Source organism: Paramacrobiotus metropolitanus, unplaced genomic scaffold (assembly GCF_019649055.1).
Source record: "Paramacrobiotus metropolitanus isolate TYO unplaced genomic scaffold, Prichtersi_v1.0 Parri_scaffold0000012, whole genome shotgun sequence".
In the NCBI taxonomy this organism is placed as follows: Eukaryota; Metazoa; Tardigrada; class Eutardigrada; order Parachela; family Macrobiotidae; genus Paramacrobiotus; species Paramacrobiotus metropolitanus.
In genome coordinates, this window is record NW_026570232.1 from 1,668,104 (window position 1) to 1,694,329 (window position 26,226).

General features: G+C 41.3%; 1 protein-coding gene across 1 annotated transcript; it reads right to left on the reverse strand.

The window, feature by feature from the left end:
* LOC129584158 (disco-interacting protein 2 homolog C-like) lies at positions 1–26,175 on the reverse strand. The gene is made up of 36 exons (XM_055476278.1): positions 25,624–26,175; positions 23,930–24,436; positions 21,153–21,245; positions 12,033–12,125; positions 10,397–10,798; positions 9,634–9,759; positions 8,439–8,558; positions 8,284–8,363; positions 8,093–8,216; positions 7,838–7,932; positions 7,662–7,772; positions 6,902–7,297; positions 6,161–6,374; positions 5,842–6,102; positions 5,647–5,783; positions 5,502–5,582; positions 4,985–5,112; positions 4,714–4,897; positions 4,134–4,379; positions 3,872–4,076; positions 3,628–3,809; positions 3,408–3,569; positions 2,994–3,124; positions 2,897–2,928; positions 2,787–2,831; positions 2,684–2,724; positions 2,564–2,614; positions 2,334–2,504; positions 1,898–1,979; positions 1,722–1,834; positions 1,487–1,661; positions 1,258–1,381; positions 1,027–1,166; positions 630–675; positions 538–562; positions 1–475 (listed from the first exon to the last, which is right to left on the reverse strand). The coding sequence occupies exons 2-36, from the start codon at positions 24,258–24,260 to the stop codon at positions 434–436; spliced, it is 4,989 nt and encodes a 1,662-aa protein (XP_055332253.1). The 5' UTR covers positions 24,261–24,436; positions 25,624–26,175; the 3' UTR covers positions 1–433.
* Positions 26,176–26,226: the final 51 nt, after the last annotated feature.

A 26,226-nucleotide genomic window follows, 5' to 3' on the forward strand; every position in this document is an offset into this window, starting at 1 on the left:
TTCAAGCAATTCTTTAATCGACACTTTAAATAATTAAGATCTGAAAGGTCACGATAATCCTTAGACCACCAGGCTGTCAGTAATAGCAGCTGCATTAAATGCTTTGTTACAGACCGAATCAACATCGTTAACAGACTTACATATGTTAACAGAAAATAAAACAGAAATAAAACGCTATAAAATCCTATGCAGAACGCAGAACGTCACACCAAATCGACGAAGAACACTTTGGGATCAAAAACAAGCAATACGCCCCTGTCGACAGGCCGCTATCACAATAATCAATTAAAAACAAATAAGACAATAACATTCCACGACCAGGCGGCCAACTGGATCGCACCGCATCAAGCAGTTCCACGCTCAATTCAAAAATAACACAATCTGTTTCGTAGTACCCGGTCAGTCGTTGGAACCTTTACAAATAATAATCCTTTCACATGTTGTACGCAACGTAGATGGGATCCAACTGGTCCGCCTGCAAACACCATCACAAAGGTTACATTACAATCAAAAAACAGCACAATTATTCAGTCTTACCAGAAAACTATCACGTAAGTGCATTCTGCAAAACAAAAACACATTTCAAAATTATGCGAAGTCGATCAATAAGAATAACAATAAGAAATTACCGTTGTTTTTCGCCTCGAGAATTGATCGGGACAGTTCCAGGATCCACTGAAAAATGATTTCCGATTAATATCAGGTAAAGCTTGTTAGTAGGAACTGAATTATCTCAAATTGTCCCTTTTCGAAATAAAATGCAAGAACGATAAAACCGAATTTTAAAGTGTGAGTTTATCACTGATATATCGTACTCTGAAATCTCCTAAACAGACAGACATCCGATAACCAATGTTGTAAAACACAGAAAAAAAATCTTTTTAAAAGATCAAATATTCAAAGTAACAAACTCCGTATGTCAATCCGCTGGTTAGTGTATGGCGCTACATAGGCTCTGATGCATCCTTTACTCTACGGTTCATCTCATTCCATTCTTGAGGAAGAATACGGTTAAATCAAGCTTACCAACGACAACAATCCCGACAATGAGATGATGATCCTCCAGGACGACATTGGTGACGATGGGCACCAGATCTAAGGCATCGCTCTCCGCCGCATCCAACTCCACCGTTACCACCAACAGATTGGTCCACGAAAACACCGCACTAAAAAGCACAACAGATTTAGCGACTTTGCTACCGGTTATCGTTGTAAATTTAAGAAAACGCGTAACGCTAATTTACGCGCCATGATTACCATTCACAGATTCGTTTGTCAGCTTTGAGAACCGAATTCTCCATATCAATGGGATGGAAACGCATCCCGCGCAACAACAGCGTCTCATCCAGAGATCCCACCACAAAGACGGCGTCATGCAGTTCTACAAACAATAAAAATCAGCTTTACGTACTGCTTTTCACGTGCAAGATACCCCAAACGTGAAATTACGAAAAAGACACAATGCTGATTTCCAATTTCAACAAACCTCCTTCTGGTCCAATAGCCTCCGTCCGACGGAGGAAGCCGAGGTAGCCGGTGCGTGCAAAGACCGTTCGCGTGTCCCCAGTAATTAATCGTGCGTTGAAATGGTCATTGGTGATGGCGCTCTCGCCGTACGTGGTGAAATAGCCCGAAGCATTGAACGGACTACTGATCCAAATCTATTGCAACAAATGCACTTAACATCAGGAAAGCGGATGGCAACAACAAGTTTCACTCACTTCGCCCAGATGGGAATCGCCACATTGACCTTTCGTGTCGGGATTGGCAATGACCACTTTGACACCGGGAAGCAGTTTGCCGGATTCCATCACACACAGACTATGTGGCGCTCCTACAAACATTAGCACGCTGCGTTGAAGAACCCACACTTGTCCCTCAGTCTGCCGCCTCTTACCTCGCTCGACCAGTGTGACGCGGTCATTGCGCAGTGCGCGCATGTCGACATACAGTGTGCTGGGATCGGGACTCGCAGCACCCTGTAACAAATCGCAGCCTTCAGATTATATGCCTCAAGAACCCTGCCATCCCCAAGTCTCGGGTAGTCGGGACTCACGGGTTTGTTTCAAATTCAAAACCGGATTAAAATCAATTCGCAAACCATCATTCTAACCAACAACTACGGAGAATTCGTAGAAAATGGGCATTGAAGGTGTGACTACATTGACGCTTTTTAAGACTGTAAGGCCCCGATAATATAGGAAAGTACTCTGTTAAGTACTCTTATGGAAAGTATTACACACGAAAAAAATTATCAATATTTCACGAGCCGAGGCGCATATTGTGTTTTTCGCCGATACACGTATTCTGACCAATGACGAGCGACTACTCACCTGCAGACAAATAGCCACGTTGACGCGGCACCCGAAACTTGTGCTGACGGCCATTGGCGAAAGACTCAGGGTGGAAAACAACTTAGAAAACGATGTTGTTAAGGCAATGCGCGGACGTTCCTCCGCCACAACCACACATGTCCGCACGCAACTCAGATTCACTCCCCTCTCCTGGAAAACCTCACCGATAACACGATAAACCCAAAGAATTTAAAGTTTTTATTGATCACCTTTAGAAGCGCGATGGATGTAGCCAGGCCCCGGGTTGTTAAATCCATGACCTGGAAATGACGACACAGTATGAGTTATCATATGCACATACTATGACAGCAAACGAAATGCCGACATACCCCGTACGAACAGAACGTATCCCGAACTCGATACTGGCTCACTACAGAGCAAAAACAGATGCTTGGAATAATTTGTGTCATGGAAAGCAGCAATTGAACGCACCGGTAGTTATCCATAGGGCCGGATTGAGCTCCACTTCGGCAGGAGCTGCAGAGAAAAATCCCCTTGTTATTAACTGAAACCCTGAAAACTTGTCCACGATTTTCTCTTACGTATTAGAATGGAATGGTGACCGGAATAAACACTGTAAAACAAAAAACAATCGCGATGGAAAATATTGCCATTTTTTTGTACGGACAGGTTATTTACCTGCTGAGCACCCATAAAACGAGGCCCAGTCCACTATACGGATCCAAACACACCGTTACGTGGCGCGACGGATACAACTCACACGCCAACTTCATGCTGCGGCACAAGGCAGCCACAGCGGCATGGGAGACCTGCAATGGAACGTGTCAACTGAGTTGTCGTGATTCATTTTGTAAATCTGATCCATATCCATTGTTTGCCATTTACTCATTACTGTCCATCGTACACCGAGTAAATGGGGACCGAACGTAGTGTAGGGGTTCAAATGTGCAAATTGGCGAAAATTTTGTTACACAGTGAAACTACTTATACAAACTAAAATCCAAAGAAACGAGGGCGCGCGTTTTTATTACCATTCTTTAATTATTATCATTATTTATTTCAAGTTTTCGTAATTGTATTACATGTTCTAACCTTAATTCCAGCGAGCACGCCGGTTGTGGACACACTGAAATCGATATAAGCCACCGAGTCCGGTGAGGGCGGTCGATAACCGACTAGTGATTTCTTCCGCGGCTGTTCTTCACAGTCCAGCATTATCGGCCAAGTTTTAGCATCCACTGCAGCCGATCCCTCCTGAAAAACGAATCATGGAAGAAAATCTTAGCTACTGAAAAAATGGCACGGAACAAACCTTGGAGCGGATCATTTTGATGGTGGTACCTAGCGTCAACACGGCTTTGGCACGGCTGATATCGACGATCATCTTCACCGTGGGCAGTGTCGTGGAAAGATTCTGCAACTGCGGCGGTCGAATTGTTACCGGGATCACACCGGCGTATAAACATCCATAGAAAGCGCAGATTAGATCAATTCCTAGATAAACGGCGAATCAGTTATAACAGTTTCCTGATGCTTTTAAAAACAATGCCGCATACCAGGCGGAAAGAGCAGGGCAACGTTATCACCGGGGTGGATCTGGGATTTATCCTGAAGAAGCATGGCGATCCTCTCCGCCCGCTTGTGCAGCTGCATGCAGGTCAACGATCCGGTGGGCAATCCTTTAGCATTGAGCAACGTGTGTACGACGTGATCCGGTGTGCTGGTAGAGCGCCATCGCAGCACTTCCGAAATGAACTGATACTACAAAAATACTAAATCATTAAGGAATTCCAGAAAAGCGGTGTGTGACTATTGTACCTTTTTGGTGCTTTCATTGTCATCTTCGAACACACTGAGATCTCGACCTCGGGCTTCCGCCGGGCGTACCCCTTGCACAATGCTGCCCACCATGACCGACGCCGGTCCAATGTCCGTCGGCGGCTCGCGGGGTTTGGGCAGATTGGTCACACAAGTGTGGGGACACATGAGCACGTTGGATGGGTGTAAAGCGCCGTCCAGGAAGCGTTTACGGGTCTCCGATAAATGAATGCCGCCCAACGATGTCTAGAGGAAATAGACATTTGTCGCTGTTAAAAACATCTCAAGACCATTTATTAATTTATTACAGAAGTAACAACACTTTTAAAAAACGCAAATAAAAAAAGGGATTTTCGTACACCATTTCTAAAAACGGAATTTATCATAAAAAGGCTAAAAATGACTTACTTTATTATGGCTTTAAAGGTTTATTTTATTATTTTCTAATAAAGCATTTTTAAAAACAACAAGTAAAAAAGACGGACCTCCCGTATTCCTTCACCAGTTTTTAAATTTAATTTTGTTATAAGAAGGCTTCAAATTATTGAAAAACCGGGTACTTTCTGCAGTTTCTAAATACCTTTGGGAGATGGTTGGGCAGAACCAGGGCCAGACAATAAATGCCCACTTGATGGATGCTGTCCACCGCCTGCAGCACGCGGCTCATCCACTGGAAACTCTCGTCTTCCGTGCAATCCGGCCGTTGCTCGGCCACCACACAGATGCGTTCATCACGCAGCACCTTGACGGCAAACACGGCGATCCTGCGCGTTGCAAAGCGACACACACGGCATCAGCATCGATCATTAATAAAGGCTGCCGCGACTGTCAGTCAGTAATTGTCAACTTACCGCCCTCGGTAAATAAACTTCATGGGCTCAACGGCCAGAATGGTGGCAATCAGGTCGTCAATGTTGTGCTTCCGACCTGACACCTGCATCAGACCCTGCCGACTCCCGCACACAAACACCAATCCACCCTGTAACAATTAATTTTTAGCTATAGTATGGCGTTCTGCAAATGAAAAAATACCGCAATTTCATTATTTCTTTACGCTGAATCTGAGGTTGTTGTTTGCGTTAATGTTTTTAATTTCAAACACCGTATTACTGTATATTACATCTGTCACTCGACCTATACACTGCACTACACAGATCTTCGACAAACTGTTTGGAATATGCCTTAACGGCAAACGAAGTAATAAATAACGACCTTTATGTATGTAATTTAATCAAATACTGGTGAGGATTCAACTAAATGCTTATGACAAACAAAAAACGATTAAAGAATACACAACAAAATAATTATGACCCTCTTTCGCAACTGAGTTTTTCATTCACACGATTAATCGAAAAACAACAATCTTACCGGTCCCAAAAATCCAAGCAGTCCCGTTCGTACATATTGTTTTTCTTTATAAGGTGTGTCATCTGGTCTAAGCGGCTGAACCTGAAAAATATATTCCAGTTCGTATTTTCACTATCACCCTCGAAATCCGCCAGTCCACACAGACCTTAAACGTGGCGTTCGTCATCCCTTGCAATCCCCAGTACCCACTTCCACAGTACGGGGAATTCACGCAAATCTCCCCAATCTCATCGGTCCTGCACAAATACGCCGGTCCGTCGATCTTCAGCACCAACAATGAACCTGCAACGCACAATGCCGTTCAAAACCGTGGCACATGAACCTGAAAAAGAAAACTCACTTTCAGGCAAAACCCTCCCACAATCCTGCAGCGTCAGCGAGGTGAGACTGTTCTCCTGATCCACTCGGATCACGCCATAGCTCAGCGCGCTCATGGACAGCACACCGCGCCCCGTACTGCTCCCGGGCACCGATCCCGTCCCCGGCCGCCGCAGCGCCACCGTCAAGGCTTCGGGGGAGGATGCACACGGGCATACGACTTCCGGTCGCAGGCCTTTGCACTGGAAGACGCTGACGAACTGATCGCACGATGTCAGCGACCCTATGCAACGAAGAAGCGTGTCATTGCCGGTGTCGGCGGAAGAGTGAAGGAGACTTACAAGGATTGCCGCCGTCCGCGACGAGGAGCATCCGCAGCGAGGATAGATTGACATCCCGATGATCCCGCTGCGCCAGGACGCCCCAGTGGAGATCGCGGGATTTCACCACGGCCACCGAGGCACGGAACTTGCTGATCATCAACATCCACGAACCGGGGTTAACTTTCATCAGGGCGTATGGGATGAAGATCACATGCAGGCGGTTAGCTACACTCTGCAAAGCGAATCAATCCAGTAAAATTGCATTTTGCATTTTTACAATACTGTATGTATAAACACAAATGCAGCAGTAGTGAAAATACCTCAGAAAGGTAACTGGCAAATACTGTTTATGTTTAATTTTGCCATATCCTGTCACTGATGACGGATTATTACAAAATACAGATTACTCATGCACAAAACGTCGCTGAACACCACGAGAGACATAGAACCAACCAAAAAGCATTGCGAGCAATTTTCCAGCTACCGGTATTTTTATTGCAAAAACATTTAATCTGAGCAACATCTTATCACTGAAAATGTCCAAACGAAGGAAAAGATTCTCAGATTTAGTGGATGCAATTACAGCTGCCACAAGCCCTTTCGCTACGTTACGTTTGATATCCTGAGAGTCTTTCGTTAGAAGCTAGCGATACGCAGACCGGTACAAACAAATTTCCAATTCATTGCAAAATAATCACTTCAAAACACTAAAAACACTGCTACACGACTGCTTAAAACGAATTTCCACATGTTACATACCGCCAGAACGGAATGCCACAATCCCAGATCCCGTTTGAAATCCACCACACAGACCATCACTTCCCCGTCGGTGTATCCACACGTGGCCTTCAGTGCCCGACAGTGACTAACCATGGCGCCTCGCGATACCGTGACCCCCATGACACTTCCATCGCGATCCGAGGTGTATTCAATATACGCTGGCAGCTCATCCTGCAGCCGCGCGGGTGGATCCCAGTCTCGCGGCGGTTTCGCTAGATTATCCGTCAGAAACCACTGGAGCTTCGGCCAGCCTTTGAACGGTACAACTTCTCCGGTCGGCGTTTTAGGCAGACCCTTGAAGCACGCCTCGGATGTTACGGCCATCTGGACTCCGCAACTGCCCAGAAAGAATCCCACTTGCTGACAACCGGCGTCCTGCACGAGAAAAAATTCACTGCTGTTTATTCAACGTTCTTGACGAATACTGCAGCACGATCCAATAAGTGCGATTCAATCGTGGGTGTCAAAAATTATTAAACACTGCCAACACAACGTTTCTTATAAATAAATTATTAAAATAAACAATTAACAAATATTGCACAACACAACGCTAAAAAAATTTTATACATGGCCTATAACAAGACAAAGCAAGGAAAGCTTCGCGTCAAATACCTTAATCGATTACAACGATAACTGTCAGAATATGTAAGGCATAAGGGAAGTAAGTATCTATCGATTCGGTGACGCCCATATACTACGATTTGAAACAAATTGATAAAAGCAGGGTACAGCAACTTGCCCGTTTGGTCAGCGGAACTTCGATCATAACCGGCACCACACCGGCCATCAAGCATCCATAAAACGCACTAATGAAAGAAATCGGATCCCCGTTGGGATACACTAGAACCACCTGCCAAAGCGAACACAAAACTTCTTCAGCTGAGACACAACATCATTTGCACTTCTGAAATTTACCCGATCTCCTGGTTTTATCTTCAATGTCCCGTCTCGCTGGCTTGTCTTATTGAGCAACGCATAACTGATTTGCTGAGCACGACGCAGGAGTTTGGCTGTAAAATTTATATTTCAAATTATTTTCTTGAAAGGTTGCCACAAAAGAAATTTTGCGGCAATAAAAATAAGCAAAAAATGTTTGCCAATTTTTCAAAATCTAACAAGTATGCACGCAAACGAAAAATAAAAATGGGACACAGGGCAAAAGCAGCTTACAATAGGTTAAATGCGATGCCAAACGTCCATTGACATCCAGGACGGTCAGTGCCGGCGCCTTGGGAAAGGAGTGGGCGTGCTGCTGCAGTGCCTGCTCCAGCATTACCGCCACACCGGAAGCCGGCTAAACACAGCGCAACAGTTACTCCGCACTGGAAAACGAATGCTGCATTCCCGCGCACAATGCTTACGCTGAGTCGTTCACCCACGAACGGTGTCACCGTGTTCCCTTCAGGTTTCGGTGCATTGGGATTGACTTGATTGGCCGCAACTGGAGAGCAACACGCATAAATAGGTCAAGCGACAGAGTATGGACAAACACGGCAGTTTCGGTCAATATGCTCACTTTCTAATTCCAGATCGTCGTCCTCAAAATATTCCGCCAGATTCTTGCGACGCGGTTTCTTCAGGGTGGTGAGAAGTTGTTGGATCTTGGCAGACACTTTACCGTTACGCTTTTCTGTGCCTAAAAAACAAGTCAAAAAATAAAGTAAAAATAGTTTTATCCAAATTCACAGTCAACTGCTCTCTTATAAGAAAAATCCAAGAATCCAATCCAAGAAACGCGCTAGTAAAAAACTCTGAGCAGAGAATACCATCCAGTGTACAGGAAAGGCAACAAATATGACTAGTGCTAATTATCTTGTAATTAAACTTACGAGAACTATAATACTTGAAGAAGCTTTCTGTTAGACTGTTACCAATACTAATATAGGAATGCGTGTGATATTCAGATTGTACGCATCAATTACTAGCAAAAAAATAAACGATGGGTGGGTTATAGAACTTTTGATTAACAACAACGCTGCCGCATAATTTTTTCATTAATAAAATACAGACAGCATGCGCAGATTGTTGTAGCCTAAATAATGCGTAATCATCTTAAATCGTCAAATAGAAACTTACGCACAAACCATTCAAAAATCTAAATCTGTTTTCTTAAGCGATGTCAACCGACAGATAATTTATACAGCGACAAAACAGTATCGCCCAAGTTTTTTCAGTGATCCATAACGGGTATCAACCAGCATTTGACTATGCCGGCCGCACGAACAAGTTGACTGCTTTACTAGCTTCCCGCTGCAGCGCGGACTATGAAGAAATAAATAATGCAAGCGACAAGCAATTTCTGTCAAAAAATTCCGTCCAAGTCGCTACGATAATTACACCCCAATGTATTACCGTTAACGGAGCGCAAAGCAAGTAGGCCAAGCGCACTTTTTCCTAACCAGAACAAGCATTAATCATCAATAAAAATTGCTCCGTGTCAGAGGTTACTTCGCCGGCCTGACATTTATGCGCATGCCGAGCAAATTCAATTAAAAACCCACCAATTATTTATGGCACAATTACTGCTCTAAATTGAAACTACCCGAAATCATAAAAAACACTAAAGTCACTCTTTCGGAACTAACTATATATGCTTAGAACTCTGGCACTGGCGATATTTCCGATATGTAAAGAATGTACTTAATTTGTATAAGGATGCGATACAGAATTTAAAAACTTTAAACAAAGCAAACTGAATGGTTGCGTCTTACCGGTTTCATCACGGTCCAGCCGCAATGATCCCATGTGCGAGTGGGTGTAAATATGTGAATTCGCCGTGGCCGACATCGCTGTCGCAGCAACATCCGGTGGAGGCGGCGGAGGTGTATCGAAAACCGCTGTAAAAACCAAAAGATTGGGGTTGAAACTGCAGAAATTTAGAGCTAACTCGCCAAAACATACTCAAGAAATTGCAAATTCTAAAAATCGCCAATTTTTCAAAAAAGACTTGTATGCGCTTGCTTATTTTGAAACCTTGTGTCACGAACCACCATTACATTACAGCAACTGTGCACGACGCGCTTACAAAAACTGTGAACGTGAAAAAGTTAACTAGACAACCTAACGGAAATTAGCACACAAAAACGTAAAAAAATTCAATGGAAACATTGCATCACAACCAAAAGAAATTACTTCAATCCCATAAAAATCGCGGTTAACATTTTTTCGTGACCCACTTAACTCTAATGACAACTGATCCACAATGAAAATCATCATCAAAATTGTCTATTTTCACCGAGGCTCAATATATCGTTCTTATGATTAGTCAAAGCCGTGGGAAATCTGTATGGAAACGATTTTCAAAACTGCATTTACACTTTATTTCCTGCCTCCTGCGTAACCGCTACGTTGTGCAATACGAGGAAAAATCGTTTAGTATCACGGTACTTTTGTATACTTAATAAAATGTGGATTTGTGCTTTATGTGCAAAGAGATTTTCACACTCGACTTGACAGTTGATACAAAATATTTACCGTCATTTCTGAGATTACTGATGAGCTCCTTAATATTCATCAAATTGGTCTGCGGCACGTGCTCGCTGCTATTGTTCTCGTAGATATTCATCCCGAACATCATGGCCGGTTTGGCGTGTCCATTAACAAGCCCATTTCCTTCGCTCTTCAGCGAGGCCGTTCGCATGGATGACACATTGGAGGAGGAATCCCGCTCGCTGGGCAGACTGTCCTCCTCTTCATCACTGGACGCATGATGTCCATTTCCATTGGCGCTGGCCACGGGCGGCGTGGGCGGCTGTTGCGGCGCATCCCCGCCGGCACTGCCGCTGGATAACAGCACCGATGTCCGTTTAAAATTCAACGCCACCGCTTTGTCTTTCATCTCCGCTAATGCTTTCAGCACTTGCTCTTGACGGATTTCTACAAAATGCGCTCAGTAGGGAGTATGCATAAAACTGGGATGTGTAAACAAGGCTATAAATCGTCAAACGCCTGCTGACAAGTGTTGTTCACGGCGTGAGGACTATTATTTTTGCAGTTTACGGGACGAAATTTAAAGAAATTGAGATATAAAATTTACTGCTGCCGAAACGAAAAAATATCGCAACCGATTCTACAAACGCTTTCTAAAATTCGCCATAGGCAATTTTTTTCTGAATTTTATTCTGCGCTAACGTTTTGATGAAAATTCAAGTTTATTAAAACGTGAAGCTTATTAAAATATCAAAATAAAATTAACTGGTAATTTTTACACTTCGTAAGCAATGAAATGACTGAAATCAGCTAAATTACAACTGAAATTGGCAAGTCGAATCTGTCAATATGCGTTCAGAAATCATACCGGAAAAACATTTATCTTGAAACGGAGCGGTTCGTTGGCGCCGTCCACAGTTAAGGGACAGAAACAACAAACTCAAAGAAATTCAACATAAACAGAAAAGACCAATTTTCCACTGGCTACCCGATCAAGAGGGCTACTGATCGCATTCACAACTTATCGCCGCAACAATGGAATGAACGCTCGAATGAACAAATAGTGATGCAAGTCGGTAAGAGCGACAGAAGCAGCATGCTGCCCACCAATTTCATTAAATTGCCAGAAATTATTATTTCTGCCATTAAAATTAGATTAAACGACGAACCAAGTTTTAGCACCGTTCGTCGTTCGACTGCGGTTTCAGGAAGTCACAACGGTATTGATTTGATTTAGTTATAACCAGCACGATGATAATTTAGGAAGCCGGGTTATTATTAATATTCGAAGTATCCTTACAAAACTACTGGAAAATTTTTGGTAAATTCGAAAATTCGTACATTTTGATTTAACTTTCATGAATTATCAGTCTGATGAAGACGATGATGAAGAAAGACCACAACCATTGGACTACGAAATTCGTCCAATATAAGCAACTAACTTTAATTTCAAATAAATCAAAACGCAAAATTTTCGACAATACCAATCTTTGTAGCTCCTAAACTGACGTCTAAGCGCCCTAAAATCATTCATTCGCGGAATCCGGTTTCATGAAACCATAATCTTAAAAAAATAAACTTTTTCCAGTGGTTCAAAAAAACACCGTCGTATTAAAAGTCATCAGAAAAGCCGTAAATTCAACTTAAGCTGCCAAAGTACGCCTGAATACAGACTTCATACCTGAATGAAATCGATTTTCACCATCCCTCGTCAATCGCCTTGCCGCTCTTCGTCGGGCTCTCACTCCGGGACTGGCCGATCCATTCTGCGCATCTATGGGAAAATGACCAGAAATGATGACAGACCAAACTAAAAATCGCTTTACTCTAAGCGCCCAGCGATTGCCTAATAATAATGCTCCATCAAAAACGTCACAAAAGCCGGGCGGACGTAAGTTTTTCTGGGTTAATGTAGCGATCTGCTAGCGCTTACACGCAACTGTCAACCAGTGCACAGAGAAAAACCAACAAACACTGACGGACAAATCAACTGGGGGGAGTCGTAATTATCCAGCTGATCTTGGAAATTAACTAATGATATGTCACACGCCGGCTGAAGAATGTCATATTGCTCGTATTACCCACAGTGCCGCAACTGGAGCACCATCAGCACCGGGATGCAGTGGCAACATTCCGCCGCTGATATCGTGCTGACAACAGCCAATAAAATAGGTCAAAGAATTTTTTATTAAATCTCTCACCAATTTGGTCAAGACCAAATATGTCATTAAAGATGCTATGAAAGAAATTTGCAATGCAGAACCTCTTAAACCAGAAAAGCCGCTAGAAGAAAAATCAAATAGGTCCCCTGCAAAGTAGAGTTAAATTCAACTGTCTGGGTATTAAAAGGCGGGACAACTAGTCCGAATTTCCGAAAACAGAGATCATCAAATTAGAAATATACTGGATGAGAAAATACAATGATGAAATTATCAACAGCGCATAAATAAAAACAAACAACAACATTTTGCCCAAAACAATTAACACAAACAAAACGCTATAACATCAACGCATTAGGGATTTGCAAAAGCTATAATATATTCGGAACACGAAAGACAAAAAACTCGAAAACACAGCGCGGAGAAAACACAGTAGATAATAACTGGGTTATTAAACTAAAATATGCGAATTTATTTTACCTTTACCTGCAGCGTTAACAAGGAAGTACACGCATAAAAAATTATTCAAAAACAGTCCGGAGCAACAATAAACAAGCCCGTAAATAAACTGCGGAAACCAGCAATTACGGGTCAACTGCAGGCCAAGCTCGACCACCTTGACCGTACAAAACAGTACATACCAACAAAAATTTCACACCACAGAACAGCCCACATCTCAACCAGTCAAAAATATGCACAACAGTACAACACGCAGCTGTTCCACATATGCAACCAGTAATTTCCACATCTGCCGATTTGACGAGAAAAACTCGCCAACGAACAACAAATATTGCCCACATAAGCAACATGGACATAAGAACATTTTTGGACGGGAAAAAAACAACTACCGGCAGCATGGCACTGATCTGTTTTTCCGTCCAGCGATATGCATACTACTTACGCAGGTTCACTATCCTCCACTTTGGAGCAATTTTAATGCACTATACCGCTTACATCACCGTGAAGGAGTTAATAATAACATATTACAAGCACAACAAAAACATATTTATAATACACATAAAGCTGTTACAGCACTCGGTGCATGTGCTGTCTGACAGGAACCAATTTAAATACATCCATTAAGCACTTCAAGCCAAAAGAGAAGGTTAAAGCGGCGGAAGTGTTTTTCTAAAACTTCCTACAGCTCCAGTAAGAAAATAATGGAAAACACAACCTCCAAGGCTCGGTAGCTCGTTTTCCCAGATCACGCAACACAAGAAACGATAAACATAAGAACCGAATAAAATCCTACCGACGAAAGTGTCAACGTAACGGTACAAAATTACTAATGCACAGACCATCAAGTTTAAATGCCCTCTAATAGTATTATAGTAAAAGTGTCGAATCCAATGGTAATGTTTTGAAGAAACGCAAAATTTAAAAACTGGTATTTCTGTACTATGGAAAGATACAACCTCACGATACAGTTTAATATTAGCTGTGGTTTATGGTTTCAGTTTTTCAATATTATGTTTTCAATTTTTTTGCCATTCATAAAAGGGAATTACAGTACCTCCATAGCGACTAAATCCGTAAAGTAATCCATGCCGGTGCAACACAAATTTTCGAAGTATGCAAAGAATTCCAAAAAACCGAGGAAAACAATTTATACTGTATAACCTATCGTGATGATATTCAAGAAAACCGCAGAACTAAAGCAATCTGTCTGGAATGAAACACGATCTAACCCGATCCGATTAAGCCGGCCAAACACACTGTTGACAAGAGCACTCAAGAGAGAAAAAACGACAAATTTAAACAATCCGTTCGCACCGGCAACCTACAAGCGGACTATTCTAATTGCTTACATTAACCGCCTTTACGCCATACGCCAATACATATTGCCCGACAGCATACAGCGCGCGTACAACTGGACCATTGCGGCGATTTTCTCACTCGCATTTTCCTACACGCTGCATGTACCACCACCAAACGGATCACGATACATCTGCTTATCGTCACACTTGAAATGCATCCTACTTGACGGGATTAGAACAGTCTGAACAAGACCCATGTGTAACCCTCGCATGCCAAAAGAATGCAAAACGACAGCTACATAAGAAAACGTGGGGAGGCTTTTGCTGGTTCCGGAGCTTTGTTCGGACATTCACCGGTCTTTAAATAATTATTAACTTCCAACCTTCACCTATAATTTGCACTAATAAAAGTCTCACACAATTTGTAAATTAAAAATCCGTAATGCCGGTTACCGGTACCAGCATTAAAAGTCCGGTAGTGGAAGTGTGTGAATACTCCCTCGTTCGACAACTCAAACTATCAGGTAAGAAAAATTAAAGTGACAATTAACATCAAGCACCGATTTAAACGGATAATATTAACGGAATGAAATCACGAAGCGCTAATATTACCCGGCGAAAAATAACATCCAGATCTGATAACGAAGTAAAAATTTTGCTATTTTCTTTAAAAAAATTTTATGTGCCAGCAAGGCACCATCACAATGAGCACTGCATTACGAATATGAAATACGGGTATTTGTCCGGACGAGCAAGTTCACGATCAGCTACTGACGGAACTGCACACATCCGATTCTATCCAATTTGGCTCGTACGTACGTGGCTCCAAACAAAGCCACGAACCATGTCCGTTTTTAAATAATAAATGAGTTTTTCGCACTAAGGCCGCTTGGCGCACCTTGAGGTTAACGGGTTCGCATCATCAGAAACGCTCCAAAAAATACACGCGTGTTTTCCTTTCATCAAGAACGTAGCAAACTAGCCAGCCCATTCGTGCCCATTCGCAGCAAGTCATTTCTTCCCTGACCTCCTGGGAAAAAACTCCATCAGCTGCCGAACGGTCACGAAATGCAAAAAAAACCAACGGAGAAGCTCCAAATTCAATCAACTGCAATGCAGTTTTTCATCACTCAGACACTTTATCCCAAAGGAGTCGGTGTCGATTTACAGTGAAATCTGGTCAAATCTTCGTGTGTAATACGCTTTCCCCGCACAAGAGGAGCAACCGACGTTAACCAGCAAAACACAAAATGAAACAATTAATTTGATAAACGTAACGGGAAAATTCTTATAACTGCTATAATTTTCACGTTTGAGAAAGTGAAAATAATTATTATACACACCTGTATGTTTTGTTAGTTTCGTCAAACAAAACAACATAACATTTGAATCTCGTTAGTGCCAGTTATACTTAAACAGTCAGTTTATTACTTTGTTAACATTTCACCAAATTTTGGGCATCTCAAAACACAAAAAAACAAAATTCATTTTCGAAGCTTACGGGTATACAAGGCGTAGCCAAACAGAAACTGCCTGTTGGAATTGATTAGCACACTTTCTGTCCAGCCGGATCCGGATAGTGTGTCCCGAAATATATTCATCTACCAGTAACAAGCCTTGACAAACCTCTCCAGCCCGGCAAAATAAATACATTACCGACACGAGTTGCAGTATAGCTATTCGCCGGCATAAATCAATAACGCCAACTGTGTCTATCGTGAAGGCGATATTTTCGGTGAGATCCTTCCCATTGTGAATATTAACTACATTTTGTAAAGATGTCTAACAAAGTACAGGAGCGTCCATTGACCCTCCTCACACATCCCGACACGACGGCCATTCAGAACACGCTATTTACTCGTGCCACCGGATTAGCATACTGATCATTTTCCAACAAGTCTTGGGAAAATGGGCAAAGGTTTTGCCAGGCTACTTCACTTTTCCTGGCTAAATAGTAAATACATTTATACATTACATCACTGTAAATAAAAAGCGTGCATTCATAATTCCGGCCACAGGACTACCTTTCTGACTTTCAATCTTATAAGCTTATTGATAAGCTTATTGTACGCAAAACAAGCGAAATATCGTGTTCCTTGCTTGCACAAAAATTAAGATCCCAATTTTTGCCACGTTCACGTTTATCTTCCGGTTTTGTTTCATGATACTGATTCATGGAAAGAATGTTTCTACGACACTTTTGTAATTCTGCGTTCCACTCGGAACAGCAAAAATCTCATAAAGACATTGCTCAAACTTAACAGCTACGGATTATGCTAACGTACTTAATTTATTATACAGTAAAATAACTGGACAACAACAGAAGCTACATAACTCGCCATTCCAGAAATTATATACAGATTATCGCAATGAATTTGGATACTTCAGATACTTTCAGTTACTCTTTGATCAAATGTTCCGTCTGCAGAAAAAGCAGTTCTATCCTGGCTTAGAATTTATTCATAGCTATGCTCACAAGAAAAGCGTAAACGCAAACGAGAAACGTCTGCTTCCCTCGCAACGATCACTGCAATAATCGCACGAAAATCCTTTCATGACAACCGATCAGAAAAGCCCCCTTCAAACGAACTCGTGATCCGCTCAAATCCCCGCATACACCACAATGCAACGGGGTTTTCTCTTGTTAACAGTACTCTAAATAACATTTTTTTACAAACAGCCTGGGCTCCATTGTACCGGCCTCAGCCCGGCAATGATTCGGCTCGCGCCGCGATAGCAGAAAGTGCCCACACACAATCCACTGATGCATAACCCCTTCCTCACTAATTCTATTTCCGTTACAACATGCCACAGTTACAGATTCAAGAAGCGGAACGGATACGCGGAGTTTCAAGCTTCTTTCCACTTTCCCGCTACTTGTCACACGCAATCTATCCAATTACGCCCACTATGTCGATTGTACTGCTATCCTCACATGCAATACACTCGAACTGGTCCACTGGCTGAAAATACCTCGTAACAATGCATTTTAATAAATTACAAGATTATCGATGAAAACAGGATTATGTTCTCCTATTTTATTATATTCTGAAAATGACTGGCCAAATCTATTAGTCTGGCCTATCGACAAAACGTTGCGCTAGCCACATGAGTGTAAAAGTGAAAAACAACTTGAGAACTTACAATACTCATCATTTCTTTACTGTTTTTGTAGTACAGTGGCACTAGTACTGTGGACGTAGAAATGAAGTCGCAGTTGTTTTATTCAGTCGCTTCGGTCCTCGCACAAGGAGTAAACTACACTTACAAAAGCCTTACTACTTTATAAGTACGTTTTGATTAATTTTTTTCAACATTTATCTTACATGATTTCCATATTTTCGTACATATTAATTTTTTTCATCGGAGATTACTGTCACGGGAAAATATATATGCGTCACTGTTTCACTAAAGCAAGCACTGCATAATTTCCCTGAGGTCGAATTACGCCAGTTAAGGTCGTCATTTGTAAAGAACTATCTATCGCATGTATCAGTTGGTTCAATTCTCATATGCAAATTGCCCAGCATCAACATTAAGCGGTACGACTGTCAGGAGCACTTAGGAGTCCACAGCATCAACCGCAATCTGACTGGGGAGTGGGGACGGACCCGGCAATACTGGCCGCAATAAATCTTGATTAATTTCCGCCCCACAGACCACTGACCGGCAACAGCCGGAAAGAAACCAATTTACACAACTCCGTGATCTACAAGTCAAGCCAGAAAATGACCATGATAACCTAAATCAAAACTATATAAAATATGGTCTTCCTAATTCGAAAAAGTTACGAAAATCCTTCAGTTACGCTCATCCAATATCAACAAAAACGCAAATTGCACAACAAAAAAGCATACTATTCCAAAAATGTCAGGCGGCGAGAGCAATGTAACATGATGAGTGGTCACTGGTCAGTAATATAAGTAAAGGTCAGGAAGGAAAGACACAACGGAAGTTCCGTTGCGTCATAAGAACTTCTAACACTTTATTGCAGTCATTAGTTTTTATATCTGCACACACTAGTCATGTTAAACCAAAATACTTCGCCAGTTTTCACCATACTACACCAGTACACCTGGGTCCTGGAGTTAACTCACAATGGAAGCGAAGATTCCTAATTACTGAACCGTAATAGTAAAATACAATTATTTTCAAAATGCTTATTTCAGAACACTGACCATATATTTTGAGTTTTTCACTATTTGTATGTTTTGATAAGTCGCTAAACTGTCGCTTTACAAATACAAAAAAGCATAATAATATCCCGAATCCCGACGAAAGGCATCTGATAATAAGATACTATATAATTAAGACAAGTTGTACGTGTACGGCCAGTCGCATGTGACAAAAGGCCGGTGTTTTCAATGTTGACAAACAGTAATAACGTTTGTCCGACTGTCCCAGTTTGTGGAAAAACGATGAACTCGTCGTCAAATCACGCCTTTCCAATGAGCAAGCACCTGCTGATCGCAATTGATTATTCATTGTAGGAGCCTGGCGGAAATCACCGAATCACGACTATTTGACCACGAGCAACGAAGAGGTCGAATCGATATTCATCAAATCAATCTAATATCGCGGATACATAAAAAGAGATCATTATGCCCCACTCCCAGCAACAAACATACCCATCTTTCACAGTTCCATACAAGCAATCAAGCAAACTGGATATGATACCTAAATCGATAGCGACGGCCACTGACGGGCAGAACAAAACAAAACTACAGATAGCTGACCGCTGTCGTTGTTTGTATTTGCTGAATTTTCAAATGCTTACTATTCCAGTTTAGGGAAGCGGTAAGTTGCGAACAAGCGATATATTTGTACATAATCATTTTATGGGTGAATTTGGAAAATCCGCTATCGCTGAGTTTAATATGTAAAAAATTAACTAAAATAATTTAACGAAGAGGACAAATTCCTAACAAATTTACGAAACCTTCCACGTGTGTAAGTGATAAATAAACTGTACAAAAAACATTTGGATCTGAAAAATGAATCAACAACAAAACCTTAACAATACAGAACAGGGTTGCCTTCTATGCTACGTTGTTAAGCTAAAGCCTGCTGGCTAATGTGTACTCATAGACCGTAGCGACGAAATCAGCTGCGTTGGAGACATCTAATAAATCCAAAAAATACACACAATTCACATATTATTTTGTAAGAATACCATTAAGTCAATGAAATACAAAATACCAATCAATTCTCAAAGCAAAATATTGTACGACTATGGAAACAGTAATTGACAGCGTGCAAATTTACGACCAATTCATATGCGCATCAAAACTCCGGAAAAATACTGACATACGGCCACAGTGGTAAATCCGTCCCGCAGGCGAGACATTTTCATCCCTAGGTCAGCTAACCGGCCTGCGTTAGAAACAATCTCCATTTGAAAAAGTGTTTTATTAAAACCGTCACTTGGTCATAATCTGCGCCGGAGGGTATGCTGTTTATCAAACAGCTATAGCCGATACAGATTCAATCCTTAAGTGACCACTATCTAATGTTAAACACTTGAAACCCAGTCCGGTTTTTCCAATTCAAACCGATCACTGGCAATCGGCGATCAGCTAGATCGGATTTCGCATCTTGAGAACCTGATGATCTAATGCTCGAACATCTTGGTAGGTAGGAATTAGAGGAGATTTGTACTCATAATACCGGCAATTTACAGGCTTTCCGACCGCACTGATTGACACGTGCAATCTTATTTTTCCGACCGGCAAAAACAAGTGCTGCACCAACTTCAATTAAAATAAGAAATGCTTTTAAAGAGCGATAGTGCGATTGTAGTGGAAACCTACAACCTATGACGCATGCAGCTGCGAAGTGTACGCAAGTTAGTAACATATAGAAATCCAATTCAACGTTTCAGAAATCTGAACTGTTTAATAACACGCCGTATTATAAAAAATGGTAGTTTTACGTGTCAACCGAACTGGATAAACAATGAACAGTTCAAATTTTCTGGCTTTCAAACACTAGCGTTCGGCGATCGCTCTTCTAACATTTGATATGGTTGCTGTAAAATAGAATCGAAGGTATGTTGTTAATCTTATTGATGCAAGAAAGCCACAGAACATTTGTTGAATTAGTCATGCCATGAGTATCAAGAATTTTCTTTTTCGATTGTTCAAATCTTATTATTTGCTTTGTTCTTCGCGAAAATTACATAATCGTTTCACCAGATACGCACCAACGCCAACAACAACACACCCGTATCGAGCCGAAATTAACTTTTCCCAAGAATACTTCCACTTACTGTGAATAAACATATTCAGAAAAATTTCAACGCCCAATTTAACAAACAGAATGTCGGTGAAGGCTGTCAGACAATTCTCTGTATTTAATTTGCCATCAAAAACGCAACCAGACGTCGCTTTCTAGCGTTTATTCCTACCGCTTTCTTTACTCCGTACAACAAAATAAAAACCGTAACAATACAGTAATAACATCATTCCAATATCTGTAGAGGTACTATGCCTAAAGTAGTACAACAGCTACTGCATTTCCTGCTTATTATTTCATGGCCGACTCCTTACCCCGTAATCAGAAAAATTTTCATGCAGCTTTTCTTACTTTTTAACAAGCGATGCCTGCTTTCTCTAATGCTGAAAAATATACAAGTATACAAATTAAAACATAGTTCGATAAACATTGCCATCAACTACTACGTTTTTTGCAGGATTCTATAATTTTTTAAGACGTGAACCAAGGTTTCGTAACAGTATCTTAATGGTTCACAAGAGCAGCATGTGCGCAATTTTTATCAGCGTCTAACCGCCTTCGTAACCTATCCCGTCCGCTGCTATATAACAATGTTCATAACCACGAGCACAGATTTTGAACAGAAAATACGAGGATATCCGTAAATCGTACCTGAAGAAGGAGGCACAGGCGGAAGAGGGGAAATATTAAAAGACTGTAACAATTTGGCTTTCTTTTTGGCAAAACCTTTGTCCGTTAGATCACCTGAAAAAAATAAGGAAGAATCGAAAGAAAGTTCTCATGCATTTACATACAAACACAATAGCACGTGCAACAATTAAAGCAGAAACACAGAAGCTCAGCACGCAGCATGCCATGCGGACATATTATTTCAGATAAGCACAATGAGGTTTAATCGCGACCAACCTGAAAATCTCCATTTTTCATGTACATAATCAAAAGATAGCGTCGCATAACAAGCCAAGAATTAGGCACAATTTGAAAGGTCAAAATGGAGTAATTAAAAATATGTCACACATCTGCTTCAAGGCCGATAAGTCTCTTGGCCGGTTTTGAAAATGTCTCACAAAACGGCAAACACGCAAGGCATCGTTATCTGTGCGTCTGACTTTGCTCACGCCAACGGTCAGATAAAAATGGCAAAAATACGTGATTATCAGCACGACAAGGGCCATGGCCACCACCTCCGTCCGACACCAGTCAAAACAATTTTCTTCGACTGTAAAACGCCTTTAAGAGGGCAGTTTGAACAGATGCCCGATCCGTAAATCATGTTTTTACACTTCTAAATGCGGTATGCTAAGAAATTCCTAGCGAAGCCCTAAGTGAGACGTCGTCCACTACAGAGTGGACGATGACACACAGATGAGTATTTTCTTTCCATCCAGAGCATCAATCTTATCCTTTCAAACCGAATAGCTCCACAAAAATAGAAACAAAATTTAATTTTCAGCGCAAAATTTTGGATAACATCATAGCTCCAACTTCCAGATGATGAAATTCAAATGGCAAAAAAACAATTTTACAGCCATTTGTACTATGTATCATGCCAAGGAAGCGTCTGCAAAAAAGTTTGTTCTCGTCTAAAAAACGATGAAATCAACCAAAAATACGGACCGATTATTACTGCAATTAAAAAATTAAGATGAATCGATATCAAAGAATTTTAACCGAGTAAAGGTGCATCTTTATGAGCGTTTATTTATTCCCAGACGCACAAAACATCTTTCAAAAAATTGTATATCGCGAAAAAAATAAATCAGAAATAACACAAATGCGAATTTTTTTTTAAAACCACTGCTTTCTGCTTTGTGCTCTTCAGCTTGCCTAAAGCGGACATATAAAAAAGCAATCTACAGTTTTCCTGATTTTGTAATCACCATCTCAACCGTTTTCTTCAACACTTCACAGGCCACAAAACATGCTATTCTCCACCGCACTTTGCCGAGTTAACAGCCGGCACCCTCTCTTGAATCCGAGGTCTTATCGTAACGACGAAGTAACCAGCGGAAAAGCAAACAGAGCAGAAATACACACATACACACATTTCACCCCGATAAACAAAACAAGCATAAATGGCCCACACAACTCTTCACGTACTGTCATAATACTCTTAAGAAAACACGTGCGATGTCACTATGTTATACGGGATCGATCTGCATTCTGCGCCACTCCATATAGCTCTAATCTCAAATTACATAATAACAATTTAATGTCAAAGCCAACGGAAAGCCTTTCGCATTGATGAATTCCTTTCTTATTCCCTCTGACAGATCAAATGGGGACATGGAAAATGATCGCCTACCATCTCGGGAGCGAACGGGATTCATCAGAACTAACTTCAACATACTATCAAAAAAGTGCTACTTTTCAACATCGGAGACAGGCACACAGATACACAACATTAGGAATTTTGGATACCCTTCGCGCATAAGAAAAACCACCGCTGCTCACTAATGAATTGCCATTATGGGAATCAACATACTTTATCGGACAGCAGCTGAAATTTGAATTTATAAAGTGAAAAATCAGATTACGAAATTTTTTTTACAGAAGCTATAACTCTTATTATAGGTAACTGCAACGAAACAATAATAAACGGAAAGAGAACATACATGATATGAATCTCATCTCATTATAAATGTGCTGGGAAACAGTTTTCCTATTAATTCCATTCTAATTTTCAACGGGAGATCATTCGTGCTACCAGTCTCCAAGTTCGTCAGCCTTTAACAATCCAAAGAGTAAATTGTTTTTTTAACTTTTACAAACCCGCTCGCGGGGGCCAACTAACACCAGCAGCGTGGCAGAGTCAACAAAGATGAAACAGTGTCTAACAAACAATATATCATGCTGCATGGCTAATTACAAGCCGCTTCCACGCCGGCATGAGCAGCAGCCGGTCGGAAAGCGCTTTGTGCCACTGCAAAAGCACATCGTTAAGCAAACGGTCTCTCACATGCAAACGCGTAAAAAATAAACAATCAAAATTTCACAAAGGGTGCAGGCGAAAAAAAAGCGTTGCGCGGCTCGAATGGGCTTTTTATCAGCACAGCAGCCAGTTCCGCGCGATTTCGCTTTCACCAGTCACAAACGGAAGGAAAAATCTACTGCGCAGCGTCCTGCTGTGTCCATTAAAATTTCACTGTTACTAGAGAATGAATTTTTAACGAAAGAATGCCGGTAATAATCAATAAACACTTTCCAAAAACGCTTACGCAGAAAATCCTTAAAGAAATCCTAATTTCCAGTGTGTCAAATTTCCACCTGAACCGACACATCGCAATTTAAACTGAAATAAAAAATTAGAATCTCGATGAAAATTGTAAGCAGCAATTTTTAAGCCAAAGCAAAAAAAGCTCGCGAAGCAGCTCAGCCGACAACAAATACAATCTCCGTAGCACATACACTACGGTTCCGGTTCTCACCTTCAGCTAATTCCAGCTCCAATTCGGCCAATTTTTGGCGCACTTGTTCCGGTAATGAGGAAGAATTGCTGTCGTAATTAGCATATGCCTCCATATCCACATACATGGACACCGGAGCCGACACAGAGCACAAATTGGGATCCAACTGGCCGTTTGTTACCGCAGCCAGATCGGATGGTGTGGATAATGATTCTCCTCCTCCCGTCGTCCGACCGGATCCCCCATTGCTAACAGCTGTAGCTGTGAGGCCATTAGCATCACGTCCCGATAAATCAGCTGCCATATTCGCACTATTTGTATCCTTGTCAATCCGCTTTAACCATATATCCATCAAGCTAAAATTACAGATTTTCCCAATTTCGCCGACGATGGATAGGAAAATATGTGCGCTCTCAAATGGCTAGTTTTTCACGATCCGCAAAACATCCTGCAATAAATGGGATCTCCACCACGCTTACGCACAAATCGAAAAACAAGAAAGTTTAACACAGAGAATCTGTAAAAAGCCTGCAAGATACAGGGAACACAAATAACCGAGATTTATCGATCACCATGCGTACCAAATAAAAAATACATAAATTATTTTAGTCCAACAACCTGCAAAAAAAAGCAAGCTGCATAAAAAAAATCTTAAAAATAAATAGCGAAAACGGATGGCCTTAGAAACTGAATGAAAATACGAAGGAATGCATTTTACTCAGCCGAGTCGATATGGCAGACAGGGTACAACTAGCCCGTAGCAAGAAATTGGCACACTCTAGAAAGACTTCCTTTCGACTGTTTTTAGTCGCAAGAGCGTGATGAGCTCATTGCGAAAAAATTAAGCACACTCAATCCAATCATCACATATTTCCGTTAGGCAATGAAATTTCTTTCATGGGCACAATTGGGTAGGGCGAGACGTTATTTTTCAATTATATGCGATAATCTAAAGAAAAACTGCACCGGCTTTAAGTATGGTCAACGCCGCAATAAAAATCAACTTGTTTCCCAATAAATGCAATAAAGACGTCTGGACCGGGTATTGAAAAATTGATTTTTCAATTTCGGTAATCAATGCAGATGTAGGTCAGCGACACTTTCGACAGTTTTTCCTTTTCCGTTCTACTGTTCTTCACTGAACATCAAAAACAAGGAGCGAACTAAAAAGAATTACCGTTTTGCTGGCTGAATAAAAAAATATTAATAAAATGCAAAATAACCGCAAAATTCGTCGCACTACCTGGTACATACCATCAACAAAAAAAAACATTTACGATAATTTTCTGCATCCTACCGTTCCTATTTTATCATACTTCCGGATTATAATCGCAACTGCTATACGAGTACATTAGACAGCTATCGATAAAGTATTTTCTAATTTTGTAGGGATAAAACCATAAAATTTCTAACTTTGTAGGTAACAATAGTATATTACGTAATATTTTTACAGCGTCGCGAATTCCGATTCAGTCCCCCCAATGCAACATTTATAAGCAGCATTTATGAGAAGTTAAGAACTTAAAAAATGCAGCGAGACAAGTAAAAACTGTAATTTCTAAACTAATGTCATTTCAATTCGACGATTTCGTAACTGGATCTATAGGCAAATCAGGAATAACACAGAGTTCTGTTGAAAGCTTGACTGCCTAGAAAAATTGCCATAAAAACGGAAAAATATTTAAAATGTGTTAAAGAAAGGAAGAAGCAAATACCTGACGAGATGCTACTGCAGCATCGCAGTTTCGATAATGAGCTTTAAATTCTCCTCATTAATATTACCATGAGAGACGCCGCCGAAACGCCGTCTAATCAGTGCTCACAGCTCACTGAACGAATTCCGATAAGAGACCGAGATGAGTCCAACTGCACAACCAGCAAGGTTCGTGCTTAATTATCCCATTAAAAAACGCTTCCTTACAGCTTGCTAATAAGGCAGTTGGCGTGCTGTTGGACAATTATCACTCATGCATCACACAGGTGGAGAAAGGGGACAAAAGTTGCAGGAAATTCGAGCTACTCTTGAGATGGGCAAACAACTGAGTGGCAAACTCGCTGACGCATCCGATTATTAAGGCACTCGCAGCCAACAGTGGCAAATGTATGCCATGAGAAATCACGAGGCAGGGCTGGAAAAATATATGTCTTTTTGGCGCGATAAGGTCAGTGTCAACAAAATCTCCATTCAGAAAGCATCCCTAGAATGCGCATCGCTATGTCGTAAATAAAATCGGAAATGGCAACTTTTACAATTTACTGTTGATAATTTTCGGGCCATACAAACACAAAGAATGGACTGTGTGTGCTTGATGGACCAC